This window comes from Desmodus rotundus, chromosome 7 (genome assembly GCF_022682495.2).
Source record: "Desmodus rotundus isolate HL8 chromosome 7, HLdesRot8A.1, whole genome shotgun sequence".
NCBI lineage: Eukaryota > Metazoa > Chordata > Mammalia > Chiroptera > Phyllostomidae > Desmodus > Desmodus rotundus.
The window spans coordinates 85,144,765-85,162,453 of NC_071393.1; the positions used below are offsets into that span (position 1 = coordinate 85,144,765).

At 37.6% G+C, this 17,689-nt stretch overlaps 1 protein-coding gene across 2 annotated transcripts in view; it reads right to left on the reverse strand.

Annotated features, from left to right (window-relative positions):
* WDR72 (WD repeat domain 72) overlaps positions 1 to 17,689 on the reverse strand; it is a 211,183-nt gene that overhangs the window by 154,853 nt on the left and 38,641 nt on the right. For both annotated transcript variants that reach the window (XM_024567916.3, XM_024567915.3), the window contains exons 7-13: positions 17,552 to 17,671; positions 16,455 to 16,600; positions 15,971 to 16,067; positions 11,330 to 11,471; positions 9,131 to 9,376; positions 7,087 to 7,307; positions 4,488 to 4,683 (exon numbers count right to left, since the gene is read on the reverse strand). In XM_024567916.3, coding sequence (XP_024423684.2) covers positions 4,488 to 4,683; positions 7,087 to 7,307; positions 9,131 to 9,376; positions 11,330 to 11,471; positions 15,971 to 16,067; positions 16,455 to 16,600; positions 17,552 to 17,671 — 1,168 coding nt within the window. The remainder of the gene's footprint in view (positions 1 to 4,487; positions 4,684 to 7,086; positions 7,308 to 9,130; positions 9,377 to 11,329; positions 11,472 to 15,970; positions 16,068 to 16,454; positions 16,601 to 17,551; positions 17,672 to 17,689) is intronic.

Below are 17,689 nucleotides of genomic sequence, written 5' to 3' on the forward strand. Positions count from 1 at the left end.
CAGCCATTGCAACAGAGAGCACATGGCCCACAAAGCTGAAAATATTTACTCTCTAGTCCTTGACAAAAAAGTTTTTCTGGCCTATCTTATTAAGAGATATTCTATTTTCAAGCAAGTCAGGTTTCATTTTTGCACAAAAACATCCAGTTGCTTAATATGGCATATTTCACAACACAGGCCATAAGCTTAACAGAAGGCCTTCAATAATAATAATATTATATTAATAATACACAAGAAATTCATTACAAAAGTTTTCTACTATGTAAATCTATTACTGTGAACAGAGAAGTCCTCAACATTATTTAAATCTAATTCATAAAAGAATTTTAGGGGGAAAAATCAGTATTACATTATCCCTATTGTGTCTCACAGCCACAAGGGTGACAAAGGTGCCCAGAGTTGCCGGTGCCAAACACACTGTGGGAGCTCAAAGATTAATCAAAATGACATCTCCAATTATTTCCCTTCCTAATCAGGCCTAACCATCATGGGACATCCTGCAAATCAATAAGCAAAACTAGATGCTCTCATCACTCCCAACCTGGCAGAGCTGCATTTTTAGAACCAGAAGATGAGGGCCCTGGCTGGGACATAAATACTCCTCTACCTTGGTTGTTTACCTCTTCCATGAGATGACATGCCCATCTATGATCCTGGCCCTTTCCTGGCATGCACCTGACCGTGCCACCTGTCACAGAAAGAAACACCTCTTGTGATTTCAATATAAAATGGGTATGAGGGTAAATGGCTCTAGAATATACTTGTACATTCTACCAAAGAATGTCAGAATTAAGCAGGAATGGGCTGCTATAAAGTGTATGTGTGAAAAGCCTAAGTCTTATATCCCATGTTCAACACCTAGAAAAAGGTGGCGCAGGATCTTGTCTATATGCCCCCCACTGCCTCCCTCAACCTTCCATCAAGACAGGCTTTGAGCACAGTTGAGAATTACTTACTTTTGGCTCCAAACTTGTCTCCCTGCCTTTTCTTCCTAGGCCCATTTCCCCCAATCCTTATCCCACTGACACCTCCTATTTTTCTCTCTATGGGCTCTGGAGTTGCACCAGTGCTGAAAGATCTGATAAACACCATAGTGTTGATTTATTCCTCCTTCGTGTATTTAGAAGAGGCAGAGTGCTGAAGAAATGAACCGAAGCATAAGTCTGTTCATACATGGAACTAAGTTTGAAACTTTTAGCAAAGTTGAAAGGCAAAGACTCAGAAAAAATTGGCTAGAGTAGAAAATACACAGACTTATACCTGAGGAGGTGAAATACGCTGTGAGCTTCAGGCACTCCAGGGGAGACTCAGAGGAGAAAGCTAAGAACACACCCACACTTGAGCAGCCGTGATCTAAGAGCCACAATGTTAAGATGAACTCATCTGGACTCCATCTACTGAGGCCCAAGAGCATATGGATTATCTAATTCCTTCGTTCGTTCGTTCACTCACTCACGTGCCAGGCACATCAGTGAACAAACGCATGCTACACCTTCAGAGACCACTCTTCAGACTCACTGTTTGGGTCTTTACTGCTGTTTTTCCCCCTAACTTTATGCAATTATAAATGGAAAAGCTTCCTAATTATGGATCTTTTCACCTAAGGAAGAGGATCAAATAGAAATCATGTACAATAAACATGATGGAAGTATCTTAGCTAGCTGAAATCCAACTTGGGAATGAAAAATAAATCATTAAATTTTAACCAAAACTGGAATTTCAGAGTTTAAAGGGAGCCCAAACCAAGCTAATACCAGACACAAGACTAAAAGGAGTAACATAAACTTGTTTAAGAGGAATGAACGTGCTGAGGAAAGTTAGGCTGCCAGCCCCCTCCAAGGGAAGCCATGGGGCTCAGGCGAGACTGTCCATGAGAGGATGTTTGGACAAAGTGAGGAGGCCCATTGCAGATGTGAAGGCGTTGATGCAATCGCTCATCACATTTTTACAAATCGTGAGCTCCATCTTAAACTGGATTATTGTTGTTCATTAACATCCTCACTGTCTCATTTGGAACAAATATTCTATAAGTTAATATGATATATTAGTTAACTATTAATATTAAATAATGCACAGTAAATGTGTGCATAGTGCATGTTATTTGATATACCAATTCTAAAACAAACTTTGTAATAGAAAACAATACAAATAACCAACTGCAGGAGATTCCTTGGTTATGGTATGATGCATCCGTAATGACCACTGTGCTGGTTATTGTCCACTTGACCACTTCCTCCACCCTTTCCCTGCCCTCAGTGTCCTGCTCCATGCCCCTGGCTGATGCCTAGAACCCAACACCCTTCTCCTCTGCCTTCCCGTTGAACTCAGCTCATAAAGGCGACTGCAGAAGGAGAGAGAAGAGAATTTCTTCCAACTCTCCGTCTCAGTCCTGCATCTCTGGTGGGAGCTATTGCCCTTCCATTACTTCAGGGAGTAACCACTCCTCCCCCGACTCAGCTCACACTGGGTTCCAGCAATACTATTTGCTCCTCTTGCCACTTTAGCCCTAGAGGTGGTAAGACTGCTAGGGTCTGTGTGATGGGGGCTTCACTCTCCATTCCTTGTCCATTTCCTAATCCCTACCCACACTCAATAATAGTCCTTTCATTAAAGTCTCTTCCTTTGACCCACCTGCATTGAATTCAGTTTCCTGCTAAGAACGTGACTGAAACACAATACAGACATCTTTTTATTGACGTAGAAAGATGTCTGACAGAAAGTAGATCAAAATATTAATAGCAGTTACCTTTAGGGAGTCAGATAAGATTTTGGGTTTTTATTATGTTCTTCTGTATCTTTCAAATGTTCTACAATATTTGATTATGTGTTTGGGGAGTATAAAAAGGAATAATAAAATCAAAATACAATGTGGTATTAAATATGGTCTCAAGAAATACTAGTGGTTTGGCTTCCCTCCTTTACTGTCCACCCCTTCAAAAAACAAGTTTAAAAAAAAGCCGCACAGCCTAGAAAGGCTACGCATGCCCACATGACGGGGCAACAGAACCACAAACACTTGCGAGTGCCCGAGTATCTCTGTGTTCTTGCTGAGTTCTATGTTCTAGGAAAACTGTTTGATTAGCAAGTACTCACAGTTGAAAACAATGTAGCCGCACATATTTATAAGTGCATGTGTTTTACAGATTCAGAGTTCACAAGCAGAAGTCAAGTTTGCCACATTCTTTGATGATAATGATAATAACAAAAGTAATACTATTTAACTATTACTAAGGGCTTAGCAGCACCTGTAGGCACTGTTATAAGCATTGCAGGTATTAGTCCACTTAATCCTAAAAGGAAGGCAGTACTATTACTCCCATTACACAGATGAGGAAATTGACATGGGGAGAAGCACAGCAATCTGCCCACGGTCCTATAGCCTGTCTGTTGCCAGGCCCTGTGGGCAAGCCCAGCGTTTAGAGCCTATTTTACCAATTATACTTAACCGTCACTCAGGCTGAAGATTACTTAAGAATTCTAGAACTATCATGCACAGGGCCCTCATATTGGTTGCACATTCACAAATCAGAGCTATAAATTTCTCATCAAACAAGTAGAAAATAAGACCTTTCCCTCCTGTCCTAGAGGCTAGGACAATCTAATGGGAAAGGAGCATGAGATCCTGTCAAAGCTACAAAGCGAGGTACACCTGTAAGGCAGATTGTGTTGTCCCTGCCATACACGGGTACATTAGCCATCATCATTAGCACACAAAAGTCAAATGTAAAGAGAGTAGCAAATACTTTGGTGAAGTACGGCTCTAAACTACGATATCGTAAACTATCCAGTCTGTTAATAACACCCAACATAAAACCACCACTGATTAATCAATAAAAGTCATGCAATGATTTCAGTGAAATGTACTCTCCAGCGTACTTCCCCGACTCTCACTCATTAATTACCTCGCCTTATTTGATATGTTCCCAGCATTTGCCTGAACTGTGTTACTCTCATGTTATATAACAAAACTTTCTTTAAAACTTCAAGGTCCAAACTACACATTTGCTACAATATCAAGAGTTCAATTGAGCCACTCAATTTTCAGTTTCCCCGGATCAACTTTTTGAAGTTTTATAATTAATTATATTCCATTATCACTGGTTATCAATTAACTCAAAATGTTGCTGAGATGGTGAGTATGCTGAAGAAGGCAGAATTTAATGATAATTTGAGACTAGGAGGACACTAAATTTTTCCCTTGTTAATAATTAAAGGAGATAACTTATGTTTTTATTTATAGCTTCCAGATATATCCGGCTCATTCCTGTGCACTGCCCGGTCAGCTAATCGTCAGTTGGTCAGGATCTGACGTGGGCCTTTCTGTTTTATTTTCCACATCAGCCCTCAACTGAAGCCATTAAAGGCAGCCCAACCAGAAGTTGAAGCAAGTGAGGTCATCACAGCATATTCTCTGGAATTCTCCACCTAGCCAACCATTTTGATGCATAAATAAATAAAGGATAAAAAGGGGTAAATTTTCAATTTACCTGTTTCAATCTCCCATATGTAAACAGAGTCGTCTGCACATCCAACAATTAAAAAATTCTCAACAGGGTGCCATTTTATTATCCTCACAGGAAAAAGGTGCTTCCGGGCACAAAAGAGAAACCTCTTCTCCTCAAGGTGAAGGAGAGCCACTGAATGGTCACCACACACACAGAAAATTACCTGATTACTTCTGAGCTGTGGAAAAGACAAACAATATTCTTTGTAAGTAAGTAGTTGAATGCTTTCTTTAAAATTAAATCAGATCATTTCCCCCTACTAATACAGAATGTTTATTAAAGCCTCATTTATAAAATGGAATTTCCACTTTGTTCAGCACTTCTCCACACAACACTCTAGAGAGGAGCTTTCAACACCGAGTAGGTTCGAAACCCAGTAACCCATCAAGGAAGGTCAAGAGATTCAAGTAAAAAGGAGAATTCTAGGCCAGACCTACTTATAAGATAAATGAAGGACTTCACCGTCACTCAGCAAAGTCAGGCAGTGAGGCAGACATTGGAAATAATGCAGAATAAAATAAACCCCAGAACTAATTTGTTGCCACAAAAAGAAGCTATTTGTAGACACAAGCTTAGGCCCAAGGGTATCATCAGCTGGTATTTTCCACTTAAAGCCTCAAAATGTGATTTGGTGCTGTTCCCAGAACTCTACAGATTCTAATCCAAACAGGAAACTCAGTGTAGACACAATCTAAAAGAGGGAAGCATTAGGTAGCTCCCAATGGATGTTCAGGCTCAAAGACACAAGGACCAAAAATAGGCTCATAGGACAAGACTCAAAAGATACTTTGAAAAAAAATCAGCACGCGGTTACCTTGAGCACAGTTTAGGACAAAGACCACTCATGCTGGGTGCTGCAGAGGCTAATCTGGGAAAGGTTTATAAGGCAGCTCTGTGCAATAGCTCATGGATATGGCGGAGAGGGGTAGGACAGGGGAGGAGGGGAGCACTTAGTGGCTCTTCTACCGTCTCTGTTTCTTTTCTAATCACCCTGGTATATGGATGCTCCCACTTTCACAAAGCAACTAGACAGAGTTTCAGCTGTGATGATTAAAGCATCAGTTGGGATCCCTTAAGAATCTCCCAGTGCCCATCATTAGCCACGTTCTGCGGGGCATTAGGGAGTATGTTATTTTTTAATTATTTTTAAGTAGACTACAGAAATCCTGAAGAAAAATATCACAAAAAGGCAGGTGAATAGATGGGGAGAGCCTGCACTTGTAGAATGGGGAAGGTGGTACTGCCTTCTCAATATTACCTCTTGGAGAAACTGCCCAACCCACAACCTCTAGAATGGACAGCCCAATGCACATCAGGGGACTTACAACACACATGTGAACACACACACAACACATGAACACAGACCCTCTGGCCATGAGTAGACGTACGCTAGAGACCCACACAAAGCAAATCAGAATCTTTTTTGTTGGTACTTAAGTTGTAAAGGCAAATTAAGTCATAGGGAGAAGGAAGAGAAAAGATCAATCACAGAAAAGCAGACTTTTGGGGTAGGGAGGCTCAAGAGTAATCTTGGTTTCTGTATTCAAGTTCAAGTTCCACTGAGTCCTTGCTGTAGTGTTTCATATTGAATGTATAAAGAATGTTCCTTATGCCCTTCCAATAGCCTCCCTTCTTAATCAGACTTGGTTTGAGTAGGTCTTGTTCCTTAGAGTTAAATTATCTATGACTGAGGCAGAAGTAAAAAGGATCAGGAGTGGAACTGACTTGGAATACCATTCTGGAGCTGAGAGAAAAAAATGATAAAGGAGGGCAACCTCAGGAATAAAAGACACATCAAGGCATCCCAAATCGGCCCATGAAAGTTTGTTATTTTTGTTGGTGAGATTTATTTCACTATTTAATTAAGTTGTTTGTATTGATGATACGTTGCTTTATTTGGGTCTTCCTACAAAAGCACAGTGTAAGTTGTGTCTAAGCTTACTTTAGAGCTGATTTTTAAAATAATATTACTATGGAGAAATACTTTTTATAAACCAATCAACTAACTTACAAACTTACAAAAGTTGTTAATATTCTAACACATATATAAGATCTATGAAATTCAAGTTTATGTTGCATAAGAAAATTATATGTGAAAGCATTTCCTTTTGCCCAGCACAAAGCAGATGCTCATAAATTTGTTAAAGCTTGTTATTTGTTAAATAAAAAAACAAACAAAAATCTATTTAAGAAAAATAAAATGTAACTATCAATATTATTATTAAATTGTTAAAGGCAAAAGTTAATTTCTTACTTGTAAGTTTGCATATATTTGAATTGTTTTTAGATTGAGTGTCATTATTTTTATAATTTTATTAAGAAAAAATATATAAGTCCATTAAAAATTAAGATATTGAACTAGGAGAAAAAAAGAAAAGAATGTAAATACTTTAGGAGAATTAACTGGCTTATGTAAAGCCAAGAATTGACAAAACCTTTCCTTTAGAACCAAATTATTTATATTAGCTGTAAAATAAAATGCATGTTAAATGATTAGAGAAGAATGCATAAAATCATCTAGTTGTAATGTTAAATGACTTTTAAATTTATGTGATATATTTTATTGTTTTTCTTAACTTACTCTGATGTTCTCTGGTGACATCAAAAGACTTGTTACTGGACCAGCTTCCAGAAAGAATTTATGCAAAATACCTTCCGTAAAGATATCCCACATGATGACACATGAGTCCCGGTCCCCAGACACCAGCCAACTTTGGTCTAATTTTGAAGAGAGACCATGTGGATAAAGTAACGAAATAACACTTTGGTGATGGCCTTTGAGAACTTTGTGAGGAAGGGAACCTGAAAAACAACCAACACCAAATAATTCAAAAGTTATTTTTGTTCAAGAGATAGTCCTGAGACAGCATATATATATTTAAGGTAAGAAAACTACAAAAGCTAGGCAGTTGGCTAACAAATTAGTAAACAAGCCTTGGACCATCTCAAAGGCAAGTGCCTCCTCATACGCCAGATCATTACTGACAAAGCACTAACGCTGGTTGGTCAAAGTGTACTGGTCCTTTTAAGGATGTGAGCAAGTTACCAACACTGGTGCCATGAAATTGTAAATGCGGTTCTAAAAGAACAAACGACTTTGAACATTTGCCTCTACAAAGAAATCTTAGAACATTACTGCTGTACTTTAAATTAGCATGACCAAGATTGTAAAAGAAAAGCAAAGTTGCACAGAATAGTTTTGCTTTCAAAGATATTAGAGAATACATACTTCTACCTCTTTGTTTTACAGATAAAGTATTTGAGGCTCAGAGAGGTTAAGTGACTTGAATCCCAGTGGAAAAGCACAACATAATGTTTAAGAACATAGTGTTGCTGTTAAACAGATATGGTTTTATTTCTCTAGGGCTATCACTCAATACACTGTCCCCATGGACAAGTTGCTTTGTCCCTCTAAGCCACAGGTACTGGCCCTGAAAGCACCAAGATGATGATCACTTTTACTTCATACAAGACTGTAGCTATGTGGAATAAGCAAGATAAGGTCCATGATGTCTTTGTACTGGCGCATGGTAGGAAAGCATATTTTGTACCGTAGTTGTACTGTAGCTCAGGGCTATTGACACCCAGTTTCCATGTTGCTTCCTTTTTCATTAGCTAAGTCTGAAAAAGTTGGAGAGGACCACAGACCACGAACTCTCTCTATTCAAGTTAAAAATGAGTCCCAAAGAGTCATTATCACTTCTATTAAAGAATCATTAGTTACTACCTCCCTTTATAGCCCCTGAACAAACCAAGATAAATAGTAATTCATATTAAAAGTTAGTGAAACTAAAACCTACAAGTCAAATGTAGGCCTCTGCTTGTTTTCTGGATAAGACAAATCAGCCTTGGTAAGAAATCGTAAGGTCCTAAGCTTTTGCACTAACTTTTAACAGCAGCCATTGAGCTGTATAGCAGTATATTACCTCTGCTCGGTTCATTGCTATTCACTCCACTATTGCAGTCAATCACTGAATCGCAAGTTAGTAACACTTAGTAAGAGCCCAGATAAGCTGAGAACAATAGGAGGCAAGGTAAAATGTTGGGTTTTTGTTTGTTTGTTTGTTTGTTTTTAGTTGAGATTTCGTCTTTATTGTTAAGGACTTTGTAGTCAAGTAGGTTCTGTACAATAAAAAAATAGAATAAAAATTTATCTACACATCTCCAAATCTCAATCACCTCCTACATTTTCCCTTCCTTTGTATGAGACAACACACTACATAAATTGCTACTGCGATGCCCAAAGATATATAACAGCATACTTATATCTCATTAACAAAGAAAAATTAAACAGGAAGATAGCTTCTTCTACTGATTGGCAAATATTAAAATGTTTAATAGCACATAAAGTTGGCTAGGGTTTGGGAAGCAAGGCATTTGCGTAGGCTGCTAGTAGACACACAGGAAAATCAAGGAAGGGGGGAAACATACTTTTCATTGTATAACCTTCTGTTTGATTTTTTTTTAAAACATATTTTTATTTTTTTACTTTAATGTTAAAACAAGTATAAATGTATTAGCAAATGCCAGCGATATTTTTAAGCTTCAGAAATATTCTTAGTACACCTTGTTCAAGTTGAAACTTAGACAAATTAAATAAATAGGGTTAAATAAAATTCAATGACCTTTTAATAAAGAACCGCCTTCTAGAAGTCCTGCTTTGGCAGCATTCAAAGCCTGTGTAATGAAAATCGTCCCATCTTCACAGCCACATACTAGTTTGTCAAGACTTGGAACATACTCTGATGAGGTGACTACCACAGCTCCAGCTCCGTCTTTAAACCCAGAGAAGTAGTCGGTAATACTTTGTGACATGATATGATGGTTATCAAAATTATCTTGAAGGGTCCAGGTGGTAGTTATTGGTATCTCTGAAGTGAAGACAAACAAAAGAAAAAAAAGGTTTATATAGTCATCATAAATTTGGAAAATATTACAAGGCACCATCCCTTGACGATATCTAGAGACTTTTGCCATCCTAATAGTGGGCTATAGGCAGAAAAGTCCTCCTACCATCTGCCATCGTCACTCAAAAATAGGCAGAAAAGTCCTCCTGCCATCTGCCATCCTCACTCAGAAATGAAACTTTATTGGTTCTCTGTCCTTTAAGGAGCCTTGAAAGAATCAGTGTGTATTCGTGCGTTCACTTGAGACTTAGGCCACCTGACAAGATCTGAGAAACTCTTGCAGTGATGTAAAACGTTAGACCTCTCTCATGAGTGCTCTGCTTGCCTTAGCAACGTTAAGAAGGTAAATTGGGTTCTTTTATTGTCCGAGGTAAAATGGAAGAAATTTATTCTTTAAATGTCAAGGACAGGAATATCTCAAAATCATACCATAGCCCCAGGTAACTATCTATGGCTACCAAGTGCACTGCTTACCATTCTATGTAGCTCACCACCCGAGCATTTGAACTGGGCCTCAGGTCAGCCTAGGAAGTGAGAGAGGCTTGGCCTCCAGGAGCGTAGAAGGCAAAGTAAAGCTAACCCACCTCTTTATGAAAGGGGCTCCTTGACCTTACAGTACACCCGCTACAGTGAAGGTGAAAACCATGACCCCTGAAGCTTAGACCAGCACCAGGAGTGATCATAAATGTCTCTGGTTCTAATTATAAAAAAGGTTGACTAGATATTTAATTCTGCTACTGTAACAAGAACAGATATGAGAAAATCCAAGAGTCGCCAACCATCAAGCGGCTTCGCAGTGGGCATGGCATACTTTTTTAACTCTTCAGACTGGCTTGTAAGAGATTTCTCCACATATTACACCAAGCTCTAAGTCTATTTCTTGACCAATTTCTTATTAATCTAGGTCTAAATGAACCATTTTGAAAACATTTGGGACAAGGACACTAAAAGTGCTACCAGTGACATTATTTGCTGATGGAAACTTGAGCTTAGTGTAGAGCAGCCTGAGTCTGCGGCACCCCACAGGACGCCTCACAGAGATGGCACACTGACTTTGGAACGAGGGCGAATGAGTAAGATGGGGTTCCCCAACCTAGAATACACACTCTCAGAAGTTCGAAAGTCTTCCACAACGACATTTACTTTGATGATTTCAGGTTTTTATTCTAAGAAAAATTTAAAAAAGCAAAAGCTAAACCATCTAATCATTCAAATGGCCAAATGCTTTAGTGCCCAAGTTTACCATATTTTGCCATGTAAAATGGACACTATTTTCCCCACATTTTTGAGGGAAAAATAAGGATGCACATTATTCATGGGTAGTACCTGAAACACCTTGTATCTGTTCTTGTGTTTTGTAATTATTTGTTACATAAAATTTCTTGTACCATATGTTCAATAATAAATGCAAATTTCCTTTATAATACAAAAAACAAGTATCTAATTATAGATAAATAAAAAATTGAATTAAAAATTAAAACAAAAGATTTTCTTCCTGAAAGTTTGGGCCAAAAACATGGGTGCACATTATACACGGCAAAATACAGTATATCTGTGCTCGTTGTTCCAAGCAGCCGTGATAATCCCAACAGAGAAATTGGTTGAAAATGGTACAGTGTATGGACATGACAAAATAAAAAATCTGAATATGATATGTCAGCCTGCCCTATATTTCTATTGCTAGCATTCATTTTACTTCAATAAAACATCACTCATGTTAAATTAGTGGTGTTTTGTATTATATTGGTTGTATTGTTGTATAAGATCTATAAGCAATTTATGTTGGCATCTAATGCATAGTAGTACACGAGAAAATTTTTCTTCTTTGTAGCCCATGTGACTCAACTTAGAAAAACACGGAGTTAATTATAAACTAGTTCTCAGGACATGTGGGATTATCAAGGAAGACCATCTTACCTCTAGGAGAGCCATCAAACTTGGATACAGGAACATCGGGTACGTGCCACAGAGTAATTCTGCCTGAGACTTCTCCAGAGAAAAGTACCTTATAAAAAGGCTCCTTCCTTTCATTCATATAGCCCATAACAAAGGGAAGGGTCTGGTTTGAAACAAAAATTTAGTTTTTATGAAGGAATATATCTAGGTTTAAAGTGATAGTTATTGTTTTTAATTGGAGAAACAACACTTCATAGATGAACTAAATCGTTTCCATTTATCTCCCAGCATTTAAAAATTTTCAAGGTCTTATAATCTCTTATTCAAACAAAAGAGGTTTGTATAAAAGAAAAAGAAATGTCAACTAGACTTCAGAGAGTTCATAAGGATATCTAACATTCATTGAACATGTTCTGTGTATATATCACCGCCACTGTCAGGGACTTGGCGTGTATTCAGTCAAATAACCCTCACGTCAGCCCTGTGGAGTGAGTGCTGTCATTGTCTTCACTCCACAGAGGGATGCACTGCCCACGCAGGATGTACTGGACCTAAGGTGATGCAGAGTATGGACGGCAGTGGTCCTGGGTCCAGTAGTTCTGCCTCAAGAGCGCTTGTCATAATAACAACACTCTCCTGTCAAGAGGACCTGATTCTTTATGTTCCGATTGTCAGTTAAAATAGCAACAACTAATATCTGGATAGTATTTTTGTATAATTAATATAATACTTCTCGCTTCCTGTTGACCATTTTTCAGATTCAACATACTTGATTTCAAATTTCCTAAGTGTCCACAAAGAGAAATTAAAACAAGCCCATAAATTAAAAAATACATATTACTATATGTTATCAATATAAATAAATATACATTATGTATTCTAGAGTTACAGTTTATAGTAATGCTATATGTTGAGAGAGAGGGACTTATAATTTTGCTGAAGCAGAGCGTGAATACTGGGCACCGGTGCTCTGCGAGATGAGCTTTCCCCGGTGAATGTGGCCAGGCTTTCCCAGCGCCTCGGTGCAGTGTAGATGTTCTTTGGGCAGATTGTACGTGTGTAGAGATTATGCACAAGGGATCAGAATGATTAAGTGATTAGAAAAACAAAAAGTACTTTTGATTTATAGACAAAAGGAACACTTAAAAAAAGCCAACTGCTGGGGCTAGATTTAAAGATGTCTAAGAAAGTTTTATTGATATGATCACTTCATAAATTACATACATGTCTAACCACTATGCCGTACACCTGAAATAATATAATACTCAATGTCAACTGCAATTAAAATTTTTTAATAAAAAAACTGAGTGTAAGAAAGTGACAGCTTCTAGTCAGAAAATGCATGTTTGAAGGCCTAAACTTAGATATATTAGTGGAAAATTTTTATAATATACCTTTAGAGAATATTAAGGGTCAGAATAATGCTACATTTAATCCTCATAACAAAGCTACAAAATGAGTAAATATTGTTATTATTCCTATTATGTAGATAAGGAAACTAAAATAAGAAGAAAATAAGAAACTAATTCAAGACAATTCAAACAAGGTATGTAATCCTCTATAGTCCCAAGAAATGAGAGTGTTGTAGAAAACAGTTCCTATGAAGTCAGTTCTCTGAATAAATTTTGTTTTGTTTTGGTTTTTTAAGATTCAGATGGCAATTTGGGGTCTTGGAGTTCTCATAGCCATCATCACTGTCAGTGTTAGAATGGTGTTGATAAAATGGTTTCTCAAACTCTCTCAGCCTTTAGGAACCTTAGAACTGACTAGTCTGACTCCCTCGAGGTTGTGATGAGAAATGAAGCTCCGGAGAGGCCGGCATGTTTCTCAAGTTGGTGGCAGCACATCTCTTCCCTCCAGCTCCCTGCACTACCCCTGCAGCCCACACTCCCCCTGCTGCTGTTGTCCCCTCTGCCCTCAGCTTCTGCCCTGCCATTTCCCACTTGCTCACACGCACCCCTTGACGCCTTGACCATCTCCTTGACAGTAGTTCCTTCTCTAGTTCTGCAAGTCACCTAAATCCTGCTCAGAATCTCTTACCATATGAATTCTCATTGTTCATCCTAAGAACTAGTACCCATCCTCCAAGATGTAATACAATAGTTGTTAAGAGTGAATTTTCTTGGGCTAACTGCCTGGATTCAAATACTAGGTTTAGCACATAAACTCTATTAGAGGAGCTGATTGCTTGATTTAGACAATTTACTTAACTTCTTTACGTTTCATGGAGGTTGATAAAAGCGCCTACTATGTGGGATTTCTGCCAGGACTGAGTTGATAAGGTAAGGTACTTAGAACGGTGCCAGGCACTTGGTAGGTACTCAATGAATACTAACAATTCTCATTATCCACTTTCAGAACAACTGAGAAACTCACTCCAAAGACCCATTACCAGACTCCAGGCCAAACTGCCTGAGTTCAAATCCTGGGAATGAATGAACCTCTCTGAACGTGGTGAGAACTGACATAAATTAGCAGTGTGTATGTTTGACAATAATGAGAACTATCATTATCGCTGTCAATACTCTTAGTTCATGCACTCACATTTCTTACGTGCAGTCCTTTGGTTGTTTCTACTGCTGTTGCCTGTGTCCCCCTCCCCCTGCCCCCCACCTTAGCAATGTAGTCTCACTCCTCAGCTAAGATCCTGGGAAGCCCAGCTCCTCATCCTCACAGCCAAGAGCCCTTTCACAGGCCTCATCAGCTATGGCTTGAAACTAGGAAGACTCTCATAAAGCTACAGAAAGGAAGGGCGAGTCCCATTCTTGCTACTACAACTCCATCTGCAGATATGTCCTCCGCATCACAAATGGTAACCCTGAGAGCATGTTACTATCAAACCTTGAGATTCAATTCTATGATTATCACTCCAAAAACAAACAAAAAACCAGTCCAGTCAATACTACTTGTTTACATAGCACCCTTTCCTAAGCTCACTAGGCCTATCAAACTCACCTCCCCACTGCACCAAAATGCCTCCATTACCTTGCAACTGTGAGAGCGACTAAGAAATCTAATAATTAGTGAATAGTGGTTACATTTTGAATAATGAGAATAATATCTGGCTTTCTTTTCTTGGCTGGATAAGAGGCTAAGGGCCCAAGACTAGGAAAGCATCTTCTTTCCATTTCAGATCATTCCATTCATATTGCTGGCTTCTAAGCACTTCCTACTTGTAGAATACAGAAATGGGGGTAAATGGTAATGAAAAAAGTACAATAAAATAAATTTAAAAAATAAATTGCTTGTGGATTAAAAAAGAAAATAAAATACAGAAACAACAGTGGTTGTCTAAACAAAAATTATTGATAGAAGACCCATAAATCTTTATCTTCACATTTTGAAGCAAAGCAAGGTAGCTTCCCATAATATTAGTATTTTTAAGATATTTTGTAATTACGTTCCTTTTTCTTCATAGTTATGTATAGTGTTGATATTTGCAGTAGACTAGAAGTTCTTAAACACACTACTTATATTTAGCTTTTAGGGGAAAGTGTGCTTTATAAAAATGCATTCTGGAGGTAAAAAGAGAAAAGGGAAAGTCCTTCCAAAATAACCGAAAACACCTTTTTGAATAAGCCACAGTACTGCTTTTGTGATCAACAGCAACACGAAGCTCTACTGCTGCCCACAGATGACTCAGAAGCACTGCTGAATGTCATAGTTCTTAAGTGCGCCTATACCCCAGTGGTACCTGCAGTTCTAATTTTTGGCTGACAACTTCTTCACTCTTTGCAGCAAAACCTCACAGATATGTCAGCAGAACAATCACTGAGCTATAGGATTTCCAACAGCTATGCTGTCTAAGAAAGCAAACCGTGACTCAGTAAAATTCACATGCTTCCTTGGTTGGTACATCAACAATTCAAAGTTCCTTCATTCTCCACAAAATACCTTTTGGGTAATTAACTGATGACTTTGTTTAACACTACTATAATAAAATAACTGCTTGAGTTCTCAGGCTTCATAGAGTGTCAAAGACATAATTCATCCAAGTAAAAGCTCACAATTCCATTCTCAATTTTCTTCCAGGAATCATAATTATATTTGTTTTAACAAGAAAATATATTCAGAAGAAGAGCTAAAAAATGTGAAAATGATCTCAATATTAAAAAACTAAAGAAGACATAAACCATTTGAAAAAGTTAAAAACCAGAGTAGATACATTAAAATGTTAATGTATCAAGCATCTATCAAAAAGGTCACTGAAAAGTGTGTGTGTGTGTGTGTGTGGAGAGATTAAATATGGCAATTTGCTGACAATTGGTGAATATAGGTAAAGGATATATGAGTGATGATTTTACTAATCTTTCAACTTCTCAAATATTTAAAAAACCTTTCAATTAAAATAAGTAAATACACATGAAAACATTTACAGTGAATATCTATGGTGGTCAAGTTGGAATTTTAATTCCTCCTTTTTTAAAGCATCTATAATTTTTCTACAATAGCTAGGTACTATTGAATCTGACTTGAAAAAAATAGATTTTTTTAAAAGACAGTTTCCTCTTTAGTAGCCATGAACAGTTAGATTTGATTTTCTCATTAACAACTTGATGTCATTCTTCAATTCAATTTTTTCAATCCCTGTGACAGACAAAGCAGCACCTCTGAGAAACGGAGTGAAACAGCACTGGGGCAGCCCCTCTTTTCTGGCATTACCTTATTTTCCTGCACAGAAGCAGAGCACAGCAAATGAGGGTAAATGGTCTCTTTAAGCACTCTTCCATCAGCAGGGTATATGCTTTTTGAAAGCCCACTGCGTAGCAAAAAAATAAATAGCAAAGTTTAGAACTTTGGGTTTCTTTATTTGTTTTTTTTTTTTGTTCCTTCCCACTTTCAAAAGCCTGATGCTACCATTCAAGTTTCTAAACTCTAGTTAGAAATTGTTGGGTTAATAATTACAAGTGACTTTGAAAACCCAGCACCAGCTGTACAAGTTATACATGGTTAATCTCATTCCTTCATCCCCTGCTGTTTCATACAAAGGCGGAAGCCTACCAAGCTCAGAGTAAATCTTCTAGTGCCAAAGTTGTTTTGTTCTGGTTTTTGATCATGGGCAGCATGCAGGGATTTTTCCATAATAAACCTCCCAAAGTTCATTTCCAACCTGAATGTTTTGTATGCCGCTCCCATCTGAGCCCACCTGTTCAGCAGCTGATAGATATAACTGTGACCATCTTCTGTCCAGATGATGATTCTGTGAGCAGCCAGCACCTCTCCACCAGCAAAGAGCTGCCCGCTTCTACTGACCTCCGTCCGCAGAAGGGAAAAATCACAGTAATCATAAACCTAAAGTGCAAAATAAATGACACACATGAACAAAAAGTTGCCAATCTAATTTGCCACTGTGATGGAAGATACATTGTGCTCACCAAGACTATTTAGATGGCAGTGTTAATGCAGCAGCATATTAAGTATTAATGATAGCCCACACTGTACTCATGTGTCAAGATATCTTATTAGTACTTATCTTTTCTTATGTATCCTAAGGTAGGCTTCAGTAGATAAACTTTATTCGGCTAATGTGTCCATTAAGCACAGAGACTAGAAATCTCCAAATCTCTATACAATTTTATTCTTTCCATATGGATAGATGAACTTTAACATTTGAAAATTTATTGCACAAAAAGTTTAAATAGTATAAATCCTTTGATAGACCATATACTTAGCATTTTTGTTTAAAATATATCAGCATATAAGTAAGACAATATAATATTGTTAGCTGAGCCAGGTATATGAAACATTAAAGGATGCTATCATGTGATGGTAACTTAACTTTTAAAAAAAATCTTCTTGGAAACATCAGTGAGTATATTTACAAGAAAGAAATGTATATTTCCTAAAAAACAAGTGTTGTGACAAAGCACAAAAAGAAAAAATATCTATAAATAAGACAAATTTATGTAGGTGAAAAGTATTCGTTTTCTTTTTAATTCAGGGGAAGCATCAACTTTTGGAAATAATCTAGAGATGAATGTTAACTATTAATATGGTCCATTATCAATAATATGAGCATTTCCTATTATAAATATAATCTGAGAAGCAAAACAGCTGAGCGTGAGGAATGGAAAATTAATAAAAGTCAGTCATAAAAGCCTGGTCATCCATGCTCTGGTAATAATATTATATAGAGTTTATATCACATTTTGAATCATATTCTTATCACCATTGCACTAAACAAGAAAAATTTAAAAATTACATTTGTATATCACTGGTATTTATTAGGTTATTTTATAATACCTTCCAACATCTAGAAAATACCACCAATAGAAGTCTCTCCGTGTATGTGCAAAATCGTATTGTCCGGCAGTTCAGGGAGTCAAGAAATTTGGATTCCTTTTCATAGACATCTTGTTTTTCCTTCAAAAGGAACGAAAA